Raw genomic sequence first — 16,607 nt, forward strand, 5'->3', positions numbered from 1 at the left:
AGTTGTGAAAGATATTCCTCAAATTTCCTACGTATAAAAATCCTATGTTTTAACTCATTACGGATGGTCTTTCCAATGAGATATTTTTTATGCATATGACAATATTATTATCAAAATTACGCACATGAAATACTTAGAAATTTTCGAGTCTCATCCACTCATTCTAAATCATTGCCGAAATAAATTTCAGGAATTAAAATAGAAATCCTCCCCAGTGGATTCGCCAAAAAACTGTAGGGAATATTTCAAGCATTACCCCAAACTTGAACCCCACTGTGATCATACACTAAAGTACAGTGGCGTCCAAAGGGAAAGAAGATAGAGCAAAAGAGTTACCAACAAGTTTTAGGAACTTGTAAACCGTTCACAGGATGAAGGTTACACCCCTTAACAATCCAAGAGATCGTCAACTCCAATAGGTCTGGAACCATGACTGGTAGTTCGGGGATAAAGGTACAAATCCAACCTAAAAGAGATTGAACCTGCCCTAATAATAGGCCTCTACTTTATTCTGATCATATTCATGTGCGCTTTCTGACTAACATGCAATCAACAGGTTTAACCCTAAACCTGTTTAATCTATGTTGGTTGAATTTAATGCACAAATAAATCTATTATTGGAGATCACTTGAATTATAACCACATTAACCCTAAACAAGATTATTAATTATCTTATTAAGCATGATTACAAGTACAAATTCCTTTTAGACATAAATAAAAGGCGTGATCAAGCAATAACAATAAAAAAGCATTAAGCAACATAATAAATCAAAATAATAATAATTATAATCATCAAGCAACATAAATAATAATAATTATTATTATTATAAAAATAATAATCATGTTAAAGCATAACAATAGCAAGATCCTAAGCATGATACTAACAATATTAATAACAAACCCTAGCATGTCACTAAACAATAAATATCAAATATTTAGCCCTAACATGATACTAACATCATAAATATTATGAAGAAAATAAAAGGCATCATACTTTTAATCATACTTGATATTAAAGTTACCCTAGACATGATACAAGGAAGATCAAAATACCCTAACATAACACTAGGAATCATAATAACAACCTAAGCATGATTTCTATATCATAAGAACAATGCAAACAAATAAAGTACTTACTTGGATGCCTCTTACCTCTTTTTAATAACAAAATACACACGTTAGTAAATTCAAGGAAAATAATAAAACAACAATTAAATTAAATAATTGAAATAAAGATTTGGGACCAAACCCTCAGAAATTAAAACCTTTCACGTCTATGGAGAAGGCAACTTTGAACAATGCTAGGTGTGTCTAGATCTAATGTATGAGGAGTTGTGTTAGTAAAAGGTTAGGGTAGAAATAGAGAGAGACAATCAAGAATTTCTTGATGAGAGTTGATGATAATTAGATGAGAAGGATTGATGACAATTGATGATTGAAAATAGAATTTTAAGAGGCTATTTATAGAGAAAATCAGTTGGATGGATAAAAAAACGAATGAGAGTTTTAACGAGAATAAAACTTAATTAGCGCCAGGCACTGAAGGTTAGCGACAGGCGCCAAGCTTTAGTGCCAGGCGCTAATGCTTAGCGTCAAGCGATAATAAACAGTTTCACGCGTTTTGTTTTTATCATATCTTTTGATCCGGAAGTTCAAATAAATCATATAATATGTCGTTGGAAAGATCTTATAGTCTAATTTCCAACCCAATTAAAATCAGATTAAAATATTTTGTATATAAAAAGATATGGCCAAAATAGTGGAAGGGCATCAGTTTTGGATAGAGTTTCATGTCTCATTCATATCTTTTTCGTTATAACTTGGATTTAATATTATAATATATCATTGGAAAGATAATTTAAAGATCTATCCAACCATATAAAATTTGGATAAAGATTATGAGGCACGAAAATAAAATCTGAATATATTCCACTTCGTACAAAACAAGGCTTCTTAAAAAGAGTAGTTTTATTCAATTTCAAACTCTTTGAAACATAATTATCAATCCTAACTCCATTAGGATTTAAAATAATATTCTAGAGTATTCTAGAAAACTATAATCAATCCTAATATCTTTAGGAATGATAATTAATAATAGGTCATCCTCTAGATCATTGGGCCGCATATAAAAACTAAATCGAGCCCATTTTAGTATTTTGGTCATAACTTCCTCATTATTCATCGGAATTGGGCTTATAATATATCGTTGGAAAGGTCTTTTCAAACCCCATCCAACTACATCATTATTGGACCCTTAACATGGACCAAAATAAACTGGAATGTACGTTTTTCAAAAATAAGGTAAGAAAAGAAATATTTTAAAAAACAGAAAGAAGAGATATTTTAATAAAAACGTCCTCATCACTAGAATTTTCACACTTTCGCTTTGTTCGATAATCAAATGACACGAAAGGTACTCATCAATGGGTTTGGTTTTGGGGAGACACATTTGGGTGTCTACAGGTATCCACCCGCAACTCGACCTGACCGGTCTCTTACTTGAAGTTTAGTCCAGTTGGACCAAAACACTACTCGAGTATTATATGAACTTAAAGGTTTTCTATCAAGTGGAGATGCCTTTTTTGAGTTCCTACTCAAGTGACTTTCTCTAATTTCCAAGGTGGGTATTTATAGAGAATTTCTTGTGAGAATTCCACTCTCCCATCAATCTGGGAGAGTTGGTAAAATCCATTTTCTCATTTTATTTTTAAATTAAAAATAAAAAGAAATCCCAAAAAAATAATTAATCAACAAGTGGCATGCAAGAAAGGAGAGGGTAGGTGAGGACCACAAGGGAAGGGGACCATTCCTTCCTTCCTAAGCTTCCCCTTAGCCGCCCCTTCTCATGCCACATTCCCCTATCCCCGAGCGCCACGTGGTGCCAGCCTTGGGCACTAAGGCGTGCCCAGTTGGCGGATTTGGTGTGGGGAAATACGCTGCCTCGTCCCAGCAAGCCACGCGCATACGCGGGCTGCTGGCCGAGGCTTGCTGCTGCACTACGCTAGTACATGCATCCTAACAAGCATGCCACGCTTGCTAGTGGGCTGCTGCTGGTGCGGTATGCTTGGCGCCCCAGCAGTGCTGGCCTCGCACCTGCCCGCACATGCGCGTAGCAAGCCACACACGCATATGCGGGCTGCTGCTGCTTGTGCGCGGCTGGTGCATGCTAGCCATGCGCACCTAACACCATTGCCTAAGTGCGGTGCACATGCTAGCACCATTTTCCCCTAGCACTCGGCTTGCTCGGGGCATTCCAATGCTAGGGGTATTTTGGTAATTGTTGATTAATTGGTTTGATTTTACAGCCTCGTCTTTTATTAGTTCGACTCGACTTGCGATGCTCGGTTTCAAGGCTCCTAGCTCGATTTCTGACGTCTAAATATGTAATACTCGAGCGACTCATTAATTCCTTACGGATTAATTCGTCGTATTGGATCATTAGTTGGTTAGGCGTGACCCGAAGGGTTTAGTCAAGATTAAGCTGTAATATTTATTATGAAATAATATTACTAATCGGAAGCGGCCTCCAACTAGGCATTCTGATCACTTGACCTTACTGAATAATTAGCTTTCTAATAATTTCGATTCTCTCTATCGGAATAATATACTTGTTCGAAGGACACCATTCCTATCAAGAACTACCATAATCAAGCATTTATTAATTTGAGCTGTAACTAAAGCAAATGATAACAGGATTTTAGATAAATATGTATTTGGATAATTGAATTGAAGTCTTTGTATTCATCAACTACCATTGATATCAAGATTTATCAAAATGTAATAATACAATTGTTCAAATAATTGAAGTACACATGTAAATGCAAAACTGTTTATAATGTCTAAATGTTTAATTCAATTGTCCAATTGTAAGCAAATTGCGCCACATACAACAGAAAATCAAACCCTAATTCTTGCATGAACAATTCCAATAGCATATATATATATATATATATATTTGCAGCCTGAAGAGCACCGCCTTAAATTTGCAACTTGAAGAACACCGCATTAAACAAGTAAAGCAATATCTTAATCAGTCAAAGTACTCCTTGAACAATAATACTGCCTAAATCACCTACTCTAGCTATTGCATAAGTAAAAGTAAGACCAAGTAGGAAAGCTGGGTTTTCAATTCCAATTTGGGACCACCCACAACACACTCTAAAACACTTACAAACCCAAATTAGTAATTAAACCCAGGCATTAACTACAATCAAATAATCACTAACACCAAGCCTCTGACCTCCCAAGAACACCTACAAAAATTAATCAATTTCACCTCAATTTCACAACTACACTAAACACAAACCTGGTGACACGCAACATTAGTTGAGCTTCCACCACCATTCCTGGGGTTGTTTTTCATGCAAAAAGAATTGCAATGCCACCACCATTGCAGCAACCACCTTTATTCTCCTGGGGACACCTCCCTCCGTAATTAATAGCAATTGGATTTTTATAAAAATTCTGAACCCAAGTAAAAAAAAAAAATGCAAACCTCACAGCAATACACCTGGCACTAAACCTGCTTACTCAGCCCCACCCCTTAGAAAAAAAAAAAGGCAAAAGGGCTTTGGGCAATTTATTATTGTTGGGGGTAGTGAAGTAAAAGCGCCAAAAATAATGTTCCTAAGCACAGTAAAGGGGATATCATGCAAGTTTCAACTTTTATATGGTTTATAGATATACATAAAACCAATGATGTTATTTATATTTTTTGATATTTCCTTTTTTTGGTTAATTTTAATACTGTTAATCATATAATAATAAATTAAGGTTATTATGATTGTTAAAATAAGATTACTCGAATGAATAATTTATATTACTCAATAAAAGATAAGGAAATTAAACAAGGAAAATTTGTCAGAAAAATTCTTTTAAAAGCACCATTTTGCGAAAAAGGGAAAAAAAAAAAAAAAAAAAAAAAAAACCTTTCAAAGCGTTTTTGACAAAAAAACCACCAACTTGTACTACCTCCGTTTAATATTATCTACAACGATTAAATATTTTTCTTCTCTACTTTATGTCAAATCGTTGCAAATAATATAAAATGGAGGTAGTATTTTTTTGTAAGATGAAACTTGTGCATACTATTCTGGCGTTGACTATGATTTTTAGGCATTGATATCTTCTTTTTCTTACGTGCACCCAATTAATTTGCTATTTACATTGTCCCTCTCTCTTACTTCCCTCCTATTAAATGAGAATAATTTTTAAACCTTCTACTATGATATTTCGTACCAATCATTTTAAATTTAATGAACCAAACATTGCTTAAAATTTTAAGAAATAATATTATGGAATTTAAAGAAAAATGAAGGGAATAATTTTTAAAAAATAAACTACTTCTTTTACATCCCTACCTTATCCCTACTTTATAAAAAGTAGAAGATAACTCTTAGAAATAATGTTCTACCAACTATACCCTTAAAAATATGTATAAATATGTGTATTTACTTTTTTACCCTCATTAATATGTTAACTCTCATTAATATATTTAATGTTTTTTTTCATTAAACCTATCATCAATTAATTTAAAGTTTTTATTTAAACAAAAAACTTGTAATGCTAATGCTTTTTTTTTTAATAAAAAAAAATCTAATGCTTTATACTCCCTCCGTCCCCGAATGATAGTCACTTTTGGGTGAAAATCACGGGAATTAAGGAGAATTAAATAAAGTACATGGGAACTAAAATCCAATCATGTGCAAAACAAAAAGAAAAGAGAGAAACTGATTGTCATTAAAAAGGGAGACAACTCATTCAATTAAGGCACAAGTACAAAGGCAAATATGAGGGTATTTTGGGAAGCACAGATAATACAACCAAAAAAAATGAGGGTTGGTATATAGGTCATTTTGTGTTATTGTATGGGACCTAAAATTGTGAAATGTGACTAACATTTTGGGTGTCCAAAAATGGAAATAGTGACTATTATTCGGGGACGGAGGGAGCACTTAATATGTTATTATTATTATTATTATTTAAAAAGAAAAAAATGTATGTACGAAGAGACTTTTTATTACGAAGAGACTGTCTATTTTTACTCCTTCGTGGTTACTCTTCTTATTTACAATCTTGTCGTCATTTAATTGCAACTATTGTTAAGGTTTATTAGTTTTGAAATCTACATTGTTTGATGGCACATAAACAACATTATGGAATTTGAATGGGATTCATATCAAAAAGTGATATTTGAGCAGATGTTATCAAGAGGTATAAAGAACTTAAAAATCCTAAAATCAAGGAAAATCGTTGATAGGAAAAAAAAATTGATATTAATTAATCATGGAGATAATTTAAGAGGAAAAGCATAAATAAGTGAAGAACTTACATTATTAAGTTTTTAGCTACAACGAACATTTCACATTTTAAAACTCTATTTGACCAAAACTCACAAAAAATTCATTTAAAGAAAAACACACTAAGTATTATTGAAACATGCAAATCAATTAAGAGTTCTAAACTGACAATTACCGCTTAAATTATGAAGGGATCGAATGCAAATCAATTAAATATTATTTAATAATAATTTTGAAATGACACTATCAAAATTTTGAGGGTTTTAAAAAATAATTGTCATAAAAAAATTTAGTGGATTTCTTATATTTCTACATAGCCATCATATAGGCACATAAATCAAATAGTAGTATTAAAACTACCAGGTCTACTTGGAAACCAAAGGTGTAAATACACGCCAATACAGCTTCTCTATAAGAGCTAGCCGTTAGCGTGCATCGGGCCGTAGTCCACTCTAGTATAAATATAAATTATGGAGTTATAAATAAATAAAATAAAATAAAATAAAATTTAAAAAGGAAAAATTGAAAAGAGTAATCCCACCTTTCACCCATCTGCTCAAAATAATCCCACCTCGTCGAATTCTAGAAATAATCTCACCTTGTATTCCCTCCTTCCCAAAATGATCCTTTTTACGGGTTACTTGGAGAAAAGGTTAACCCCTTTTTTTTTATTTCTTCTTTCCCTCTTTCTACCTGATTTTCCCTCCCAAATTCCTTCGTTGTTCAACTAACAAAAACTCGAATTCCCACCCATCCTACTCTATTGGAGGTTGATTTTCAAACACCACCCAAAGAAAATCCAAGCTCTACGCTTTTTGACGCGAAGTGCACTGTGAATTCTTGAAGAGAGGAAGTAAATCTGCGATTGAGGTACTTCGGCAAACCCTAATTTTTCACAATTGTTTAACTTAGGTTAAATGTTCAAATTTATGAATGTTGCTGGTGATTGATGATGAAATGTTGTTAATTTTGTAGTTTAATTGGTGTTTAAAGTAGTCTATGAACCCTAATTGCGTCAATTTCCCTTATTTGCATATTTCAGATTGAAAATGGTACTTGTTTCTTTGCGATTTTTTCATGGGGGTACCTTTAAGAAAAAGAAGAATGTCTGGGTGTACTTGGGTGGGAAATCTAAGTCATTTTAAGTGGATTGTGATGAATTGTGTTGGTTTTATTTGAAGGAGCTAGTTGAAAAATGTGGTAATTATAGTCCAATATTTAAGGTATACTATGTTGTTCCTGGGTTAGATTTTGAGAGTGGATTGAGGAGTGTTTATGATGACAGTGAGGTGAGGTCAATGGTGAACATTTAGGGTGGCAGTAGATGCATTGAGTTGTATGTTGTGCATGATGGGCAGGACCTTGATTGGCTTACACCTGTCAATCCCTCACAAGCTGGATCCACAAATACAGCCCAGCCCATAAAAAGCCCAAATGATAAACAAACTGAGCCCAATAAGCTGGCCCCAAGAAGGTCCAATAGGTTGACACAGGAATCCTGTGTAGTTTCAGACAAGCTACCAGAGCTGTCAAAATGCAACCAAAAAACAGCATCTCTAGTGGTCCCCACCACATCTGTAAAAGGCAAAAAAAAAAAACTCATCCAACAAGATTCTACATCTCCCAGTCAAACTTGTAACCCTATCCCTTCTTCTTCTGTACCTTTACCAAACCTTGAACCAGAAACACAAAACACTTCTCACCTTGGAAACATATGTCTTTGATCTAGTGTCCCGGAAGATTATGAATGGGAAGATCAAAGACCTGATAGCCCCATTCCTCTAGACCAGTTGATTTATGATGCAGACTTAAGTGATGATGAAGTGGATAATGACCCAGATTATGCTGAAGAGATAGATGAAGCTTTATTTGATGAGGTAGACTTTGATAAGAATGAGTATGGGGAGCATGATTAGCTAGGTGATTATGAGATATATGAACTTAACTTTGGTACTAATGGAGCTGCAGTTGATAATGAGGATATAGTTCTGTACATGGAACCTGATTTGGTGCAAGTGGATACAAGTGATGAGGAGCAAGTTCTTGCAAGGGAAAGGGTTAAGGGATTTAACAGTATTGTAGTTGAGGTAGCTCATAAACTACAGCAAGAAGCTGCTGAGGGTAAGTTGAAAGCTCAGAAAAAACAGACTCCACCTGTAGAGGCTAGCAGTAGTAGGAAAGAAGGAGAACATGTTTCCGAGTATGAGGATTCAGAGGATGAAATACACACTCCTACAACTAGTGATGATGAGAAAACTTTAGAGGAGAAAAGGGCCAAAAGAGGGCTTTTAGTTGGGAAAGATACAGATTTTTCTAAGTTCAAGTGGGTTATAGGACAGAGATTCACATCTAGGGATGATTTTAAGCAGGCAGTGGCTAAGTATGCCATACTTCAAGGAAGGAATCTGTGTATAGTGACTACTGACAAACTTAGGCAACAGAGAATAGGGGTGAAGTGTAATCAAGGCTGCCCTTTTAGACTGTATGCTTCTTGGGATTCAAGGAAAGGTAGTTTTGTGATGAAGAATGTCATGGGTGAGCACACATGCCTTAGGAACATGGAGAAGAACATTCAGCTGAAATCAACTTGGTTGGCTGACCAGTTGCTTAATGTGGTTAAGGCAAGGCCTCACTGGCCTGCAAAAGAGATAATAGAGACTGTGAGGGGAGCTTACAGAGTTATTGTGAAGAAGGATTTTGCCTATAAAGTGAAATATTATGCACACATGAAATTGCATGGGTCCATGAGAGAGCATTATGGAAAGCTAGCTAGGTATCTTGAGGCATTGAAGAAGGCTAGCCCAGAAACTGATATTGACTTGGTTACATACAGACAGAATAACAAGGGCCGCCAAATTTTCCAAAGACTGTATGTGTGCTTTGATGGTATCAGAAGGGGATGGAAGGAAGGATGCAGGAAGGTCATTTGTGTTGATGCTTGCTTCCTCAAAACCTTTGTTGGAAGCCAGCTCATGTCTGTTGTTGGAAGAGATGGGAATGATCAGATGTTCCCTATTGCCTGGGCAGTGGTAGAGGGTGAGAACAACATTTCATGGGAATGGTTCCTAGATAATTTGAAGAAGAGCTTGGAGCTTGAAGAAGGTGCTGGGCTGGTGATTTTGTCCGATGAACATCAGGTATTCTCTTAAAAACAACAGGTTTTGTAAATGGTTTGTTATGTGTATTGGAAATTGAATTTGTTCACTTTTGCAGGCTATTTTAAGAGGAGTTTCAGAGGTGCTCCCTCAAGCTGAACACATGCATTGTGCCAAGCACATATTTGCAAACTGGCACAAAAATTTTAGAGGGGATGAGTTCAAGCTCCTATTCTGGAACTGTGCAAAGTCTTACAACAAAGCTGATTATGATGAGAACATTGAAGTTTTAAAGAAGGCAGACCCACTTGCTGTTGAAGGGTTTAAGTCATACCAACCTGAGGTCTTTTGCAGAGCCAACCTGAATACAGAAGTCAAAGGTGATGTGATAACAAGTAACATGGCAGAGACCTTCAATGGTTATATTATCAATGTTAGAGCCAAGCACCTGATATACATGTTGGAAGATATCAGATCATCACTAATGAAGAGGCTTGTGACAAAGAGGGAGGAGATGCTAAAATGGACAACACCTTTATGCCCTAGAATACATAGGAAGCTGCTGATAGAGAAGCAAGAAGCTGCAAAATGTGATGTCACCCCCTCTTCTCTGACTAAGTTCCAAGTTAGTTATTACTTGGACACATGTGATGTGGACTTGGAGGCTCACACCTGTACATGCAGGAAATGGGACATGACAGGCTTCCCTTGCTTCCATGTTGTGGCAGCTATCTTCTTCAAGCATAAAAATGCTGAAGATTATGTTAATGCTTGTTACAAAAAGAAGCTTATATAAAGGCCTACTCAAGGTCAATACCACCAGTTGAGGGTGAAAGACATTGGCCAAGGATTGAGTTTGAACTTGATCCACCACCAATTAAAGTGGGCCCTGGGAGACCTAGGAAAAACAAAAGCAAGGACCCCTTTGAAGATCCCAAAAGGCCAGGAAAATTGACCAAGCATAGGATGGAGATGACATGCTCAAGGTGCAAGGAAAAAGGGCACAATAAAAAGGGTTTTCCAGCCCTCAAGCTTTGACAAGAGAGCCCCATCAACCCCCTGCTAAAATACCAAGAGGAAGACCAAGAAAAGAACCATGCCCAACAGAGATCCCACTTGTGCCTCAAACCACTCAGCATCACACAGCTACAACAGAACCATCAAGACTTGGCAGAGGTGGTAGAGTTGTAACTAGAGGAGGTGTCAGCAATAGAGGAACAACAAGCAACAGGGGTGGGGGAAACATTAGGGGTGGCAGGGGAGGCAGGGCAGGTGGCATGGGAACTGATACAGCCTCTAGTATAGGAAGGGGCAGAGGGAGGGGGAGGACCAACAGGGGTGGGAGAAGAGGTGGAGGAAGGACACATATACCTCAAGGCTTTGGAGTTTTTGTCACTATTGATGGAAGTAACATCACAAACGTAAGGCCTTGCTCACTTTTTTTTTAACCTGTCCTGTTTTCCAAAATGTACTCTAACTTTGTATTTTAATGGGTTTTTTTCCTTCTGTTTTTGGTCTGTGCAGCCAGCAGCAGGCAGTGGACCTCAGGATGTCAGTGCCTTCACCACCACATTCAACTACAACTTCAGCCAAGGGTCAACAACCAACACTTAGATGCTTAGCTATGTGATAGTCTAAGTAGTTAATTTGTAATAGTGATGTAGTTGTTATTGAACATTTTCAGTTTAAACCTTGTTTTATTGAGCAATTTTAGTTGTTATTGAACAATTAGATATTAGTAGTCTTTTGTAATCAAATTCTACTCTACAATTTCATTGTCAACTAAATCAAGTGATGCTTTTGTATGTTATTCAGTGTTCTCCAAAATTTGAGCATTTCCTTTTGTCATACACTTTTGTTGAAACAGAATAATTAAGAACACTAACAAAGTACCAAAATATGACATCATTTCATTCATCATATGTGACCAAATTTTTTACAAACCATAAGCACAAACAAAATTCCAAATAGAAATTCCTTCCAAATATCAACCTAAAAGCATGATCAACAACATGCATAAACTACCAGCATATCCTCCCAAAAACATTCCCCCACCAACCTAATTATACCCAAAAAAAACATCACAACCCCACCTACCCTAGCTGATTCACTTCATCAGCAACACAAGAGTGAAAAACGCCCAAGAAAAAACCAAAGTCAGCATCAAACGCTTGTCAGTATTGTTCTCCTTCAACTCAAACATAGTCTCTGTTGTGGCTATGCCCATCTCCTCCACTTCTTCCATCAGCTCCTCCTTCTTAGCCTTCAGCTTTTTCACCTTTCTTTGAGCTCTTCTTTCTGCATCTCCAGTTCAGCAATGGTGGTGTCCCTCTCAAGAATCATGGTTTGCAGCTCACGCACATCATCCACTTCATCAACCCATTTGAAGAAGCCACAAGTCCTTTGCCACAAATTAGACAAATTAAAATCAAATCAAAAACAGAGACAAAAAACCCTAATTTTCTTACAGGCCAGAAAGAGCACCCATAGAAGTGTTTCCCCACAGTTGGCCCATCGTACTTCACTGTCCTAAGAGGAGCAACTTCGTTGTGGTAGCATTACACTGGACCCATGGGACTACCAGACTTACTCCTGGATCTGGACCTTGAGGAAGAGCCATTTGACATATGACTTGCCATTGATGATTCACAGAGCAAGAGAAGATTCGAAAAATTGTGAAAAAAATTGAAGGGAGGGGGGCAAATTTAAACAAATTGCAAAGAGGGAGAGGAGAGGAGTTATGGAGGTTATAAATGCCTCCAACGGTATTTTCTTAATTAGGGAAGGAGAGAGAAAGAAACCGGAAGAATAAGGTTTAAAATCAAAAGAACCGGTCATTAAGTGAAAAAGGATCATTTTGGGAAGAAGGGGATACAAGTACTGCTGTCAAATTTCAAACCGAAACCGTTTAACTGCCCGAAACCAACCGACCCAAATGATAACCGAACCGATTAAAAACCGATTTTTTTTTAAACCGAAAACCGACCAGAACCGTATTTTAGTAAACCCGAAACCGAATCGACCCGAATAATGTTAAACCGTATTAAGAACCGAACCCGTTAACAAACAGAACCAAATATAAACCGAATTGAAAGAAAACCGGACCGTATCTAACCCGAAACCGGTTCCAACCCGAAACCGTTTAAACTGGCAAAAAAAACGCTTACACCGAACCGTTAGCAAACTGCTACCCGTTTGCACCGAACCATTTAAAAACCGAACTGATTGTAAACCGAACTGGTTATAAACCGAACCGTTTATGAACCAAACCGCTTCTAAATCGAACCGTTTACAAACTTTTTTATATAATTAAATGGATTTTTTTTTTTACAGGAATATAATTAAATGGATTAAATATTAGAAATCTTAGAATATTTTTTTTAAAATAGCAAGGCAAATCATTCATTAAGGATAATCAGTATTCACAAACAAGAGCAAAACAAGCAGGCTCAGGCCCTGCCTCAAACTATTAGCAACACTACTACCTCTAGTCATGTATACATTTGAGGTGATGAAACCAAATGAACAAAAAGCTTGTAATATTAAGTACCAAGGTTTGGCTGAAGGCGTAATAAATAAAATTAATTCACATAGACTATTAAGCATATGATTACATTGATTCCGTGAGTAATAATGAAATAAAGATGGGAGTGTGCTAGTGACATGAATATACTATTAGGCTATGTTGTTGAGAAGAATCTTGATTCTGAACAGTATCTTGAGAATCTATAGTTTTCTCATCATAATTTCCAAACCCTTGCTCCATTACTAAAAAAACAGAAACAAAACAACACATTTCATCATAAGTGAATGTAGTTGAGCAAACCATATTCCATTATATGTCAACTCATCAGCAAAGAACATGAATATATTCAAAACTGACAAGAATTCTTATTATTTTAGCACTATTGATAGTTTGATACTAGTCATACCACATTTGAAAGAAAATCAATACTAGGCCACATATTGATACATGTAGATGGCCATTTTATCTGATCAGGGATCATACAAAGTGTCAATTTAATTAATTTTCACCTTAATATTTCACAGCAGCAACTAATAGAAATGTACTGAACAAAACAGTGTGTTAATTTTAATGTATGAATAAACCAAAGTTCAGGCAATAATGTGCTTAATAAACTTTTAAAAATCGCCGGCAAAACAGAGCATTTAGTCACCTAGAGACAATGAAGCTAGCCACCTTGTATAAAACTTGCTATAGCAGCTGGAGCACAAAAACTCAGAATACTGCATGTAATAAGTTATATATCCTTAATTCCTTATAAACAAAACCCCATTCTTCAACACTTTCAGTCAATTTATTCATTTATATATATAAAATCAACAACTTGGCCAACTTTTATATACTGTTACTATCATCCATTCATCCCCAAATTTACATTTTTAATTGCCATGAATTACAAGAAATACATATACAAAATATAAATAATAATAAAAAAAAAAAAACCAATTCATACCAACAAAAAATATCAATTAAAATCGAGAATGAGAGAGTGGTTACTTGAATTTGGAGATTTAGGGCAGCAAACACCGATGAGAGAGAGGCAAAATCAGGACAGCTTCAAGGTCCGCTGTGAATGAATGTATGAGGGAGACGGAGAGGCGCTAATCCCGTGAGAATGAGAGGCGCCGTGAGCCCGTGAGTGGTAAAGTGAGAGTGGTAAAGTGAGAGTGAGAGTGAAAGGGTTTCAAAAGGGTTTCTTGTAAATCTAACCATTGATTTTTTTAATCTATGGTTCAGAATGGTGATCTGTGTGTGTTGTGGGAGAAAGAATCTACGGATATTTCACCAAATGCCACTGAGCAATTTAAAAATTCACCAAATGCCATCGGACTTTTCAGAATTCACCAAATGCCACCCAGTTTTTAAAAAATTCACCCAGTGCCATTAATGACCAACGGTCGTTAACTCCGTTAGTAATTAAAGGTTAATCATGACACGTGTCATGATATAATTGGACCATTTATCTTAATTCATAAAAATTAAAAAAAAAAGTTAAAAAAATACAAAAAATTAAAAAAAAACCCAAAATATTCCCAGCCACCCCACCACCGCCAAACCCTAGCCCCTCCCCTCATCTCGCCGGAAAACGGCCAGTCACTACCGGAACCACCTTCACCACCATTCCCTATCCCTCTCCCCCTCCCTTCACGCAACTCACCTCTCCCCAGCCCAGAAACCGACTTGCCAGAGTCGGGATCACCCGCTGTCGCCAACCCCCACCATTGTTACTCTGACCTCCCCTACCTGACGCGCCACCCATCCAATCTAACCTTAACCCGCGAAAACCACAACCAACCTCCACCTTCATGAGCAACGGTTCTGATTCAACCCCTTCCCGACCACCGCATCCTCGAAACCACCCCCTCCCCTGTTTTCCGGCTCCTATAAACCCCATTCCCTCACCTTAAACCACCAAAAATCGACTTAACCCAGAAAACCCGAAACCCTAGAAAATGGGATTTCTGGGTTGCACTCGAAACCCAAATGGGTTATGTAGTGGTGGCGGTGAAGTGGCGGTGCATCAGGGTTGAGGATTTAGACCAATTGGTGCGCGTGGGAGCAGCGAAGGGAGCTGGGTGGTGCTAATCGTGGCTGATGTGGTGGTGCGTGTGGGTGTAGCAAAGGGGGCAGTGTGGTGCTTGGAGGTGGAGTTGTTGTGGTGGCAGTGAGGGAGCAGGGTTTTTGGGGTCGGGACGAGCAGCGTGGGTGGTTTTGGGGGTCGGCGGTGGGTCGGTGGGGAGCTACATGGTCGGTCGGCCGATTGTTGGTGGTTCTGGTGGTGACCGGCCATTTTCCGGCGAGATGAGGGGAGGGGTTAGGGTTTGGCGGTGGTCGGGGTGGCTGGGAAAATTTTAGGTTTTTTAAAAAAAAAATTTGTTTTTTTTTTTAATTTTTTGTATTTTTTTTAACTTTTTTTGTATTTTTTTTAAATTTTTATGAATTAAGATAAATGATCCAATTATGTCATGACACGTGTCATGATTAACCCCTAATTACTAACTGAGTTAACGGTCGTTGGTCATTAATGGCACTGGGTGAATTTTTTTAAAACTGGATGGCATTTGGTGAATTCTGAAAAGTCCGATGGCATTTGGTGAATTTTTAAATTGCTCAGTGGCATTTGGTGAAATTTCCGAAGAATCTAACCATTGATTTTTTTAATCTATGGTTGAGAGTGGTGATCCGTGTGTGTTGTGGGAGAAAGAATCTAACCATTGATTTTTTAATCTATGGTTGAGAGTGGTGATCCGTGTGTGTTTGTGTGTTGTACATTCATCTACAAAAATATTATTCCCTCAATTCTTTAGTATTTTTTTGCCCCATTTGATCGGGATCAGTGCCCAAGACACGTATTAAAACATCTACTAGTATATCTTTATTTTCATACACGTAAAAATTATAAAACTTATATTAATAAAATGTATAAATAGATAAATTTAAAAAGATCACTAATGAGTCTATAACTTTGTACTAATACATACAAATAACGATGATACGAATATTTAACAATGAGATGGTTAGATGCCATGTGTTAATAATGTGTACACATGATCGATTGAACTAATCAATATTACCTTGTTAATTAGTCATTAGTGTTTTCTTTCATTATACAAATCAAAGCACTTTGTAATATCTTCATAATTTCATGAAAATATATAATGATAAACGAGTCATAATTATCAGTCTTGTTGACTAATCAAGTATCGAATTACCAAATTGCAAATTTTCATTTCACAAGAACTCATCAAATCATGATTATGATACTATGCGTAGTATATAAATGATTAAATAAGAAGCATATAATAACCTAATTGTAAAACAATAATACATTAATACACTAACTCTTATAATCTACTTCGTAATAAACTAGTAAGATCAGTATGACTAAACTTGAAACAGAACATAATATGTATTTATAAAATCAATGAGAATTTGTTTATAATATGATGCCTAAATAAGTAAATTTGAAATGATTCGCGACTTTATATAAAACTTGTGAACGCAAAAGGTTAGCAAGTGCTATCAAATTTCAAACCAAAACCATTTAATTGCCGAATCCAAACAACTCGATAAACAATTTATTTTTTGAAACCGAAAACCGACCCGAACCGTAATTTAGTAAACTTGAAATGGAACCGATATGAATAACGTTAAAGTAATAAACCATCGAAGAACCGAACCAGTTAT

At 36.3% G+C, this 16,607-nt stretch overlaps 1 protein-coding gene across 1 annotated transcript; it reads left to right on the forward strand.

Moving 5' to 3' along the window:
* Positions 1-8,293: 8,293 nt before the first annotated feature.
* Positions 8,294-10,190, forward strand: LOC110689055. The gene is made up of 2 exons (XM_021865801.1): positions 8,294-9,436; positions 9,513-10,190. Exons 1-2 carry the CDS (start codon positions 8,294-8,296, stop codon positions 10,188-10,190), a joined length of 1,821 nt encoding a protein of 606 aa, XP_021721493.1.
* Positions 10,191-16,607: the final 6,417 nt, after the last annotated feature.

The sequence above is a fragment of the Chenopodium quinoa genome, unplaced genomic scaffold, assembly GCF_001683475.1.
Source record: "Chenopodium quinoa cultivar QQ74 unplaced genomic scaffold, ASM168347v1, whole genome shotgun sequence".
Lineage (NCBI taxonomy): Eukaryota > Viridiplantae > Streptophyta > Magnoliopsida > Caryophyllales > Amaranthaceae > Chenopodium > Chenopodium quinoa.

Excerpts from the sequence above, each read along its gene's own strand:
- LOC110689055 (XM_021865801.1), top strand. The coding sequence starts at position 8,294 with ATGGAACCTGATTTGGTGCAAGTGGATACAAGTGATGAGGAGCAAGTT. Across the intron at positions 9,437-9,512 it reads TTTTGTCCGATGAACATCAG|GCTATTTTAAGAGGAGTTTC; the intron begins GTATTCTCTTAA and ends TCACTTTTGCAG.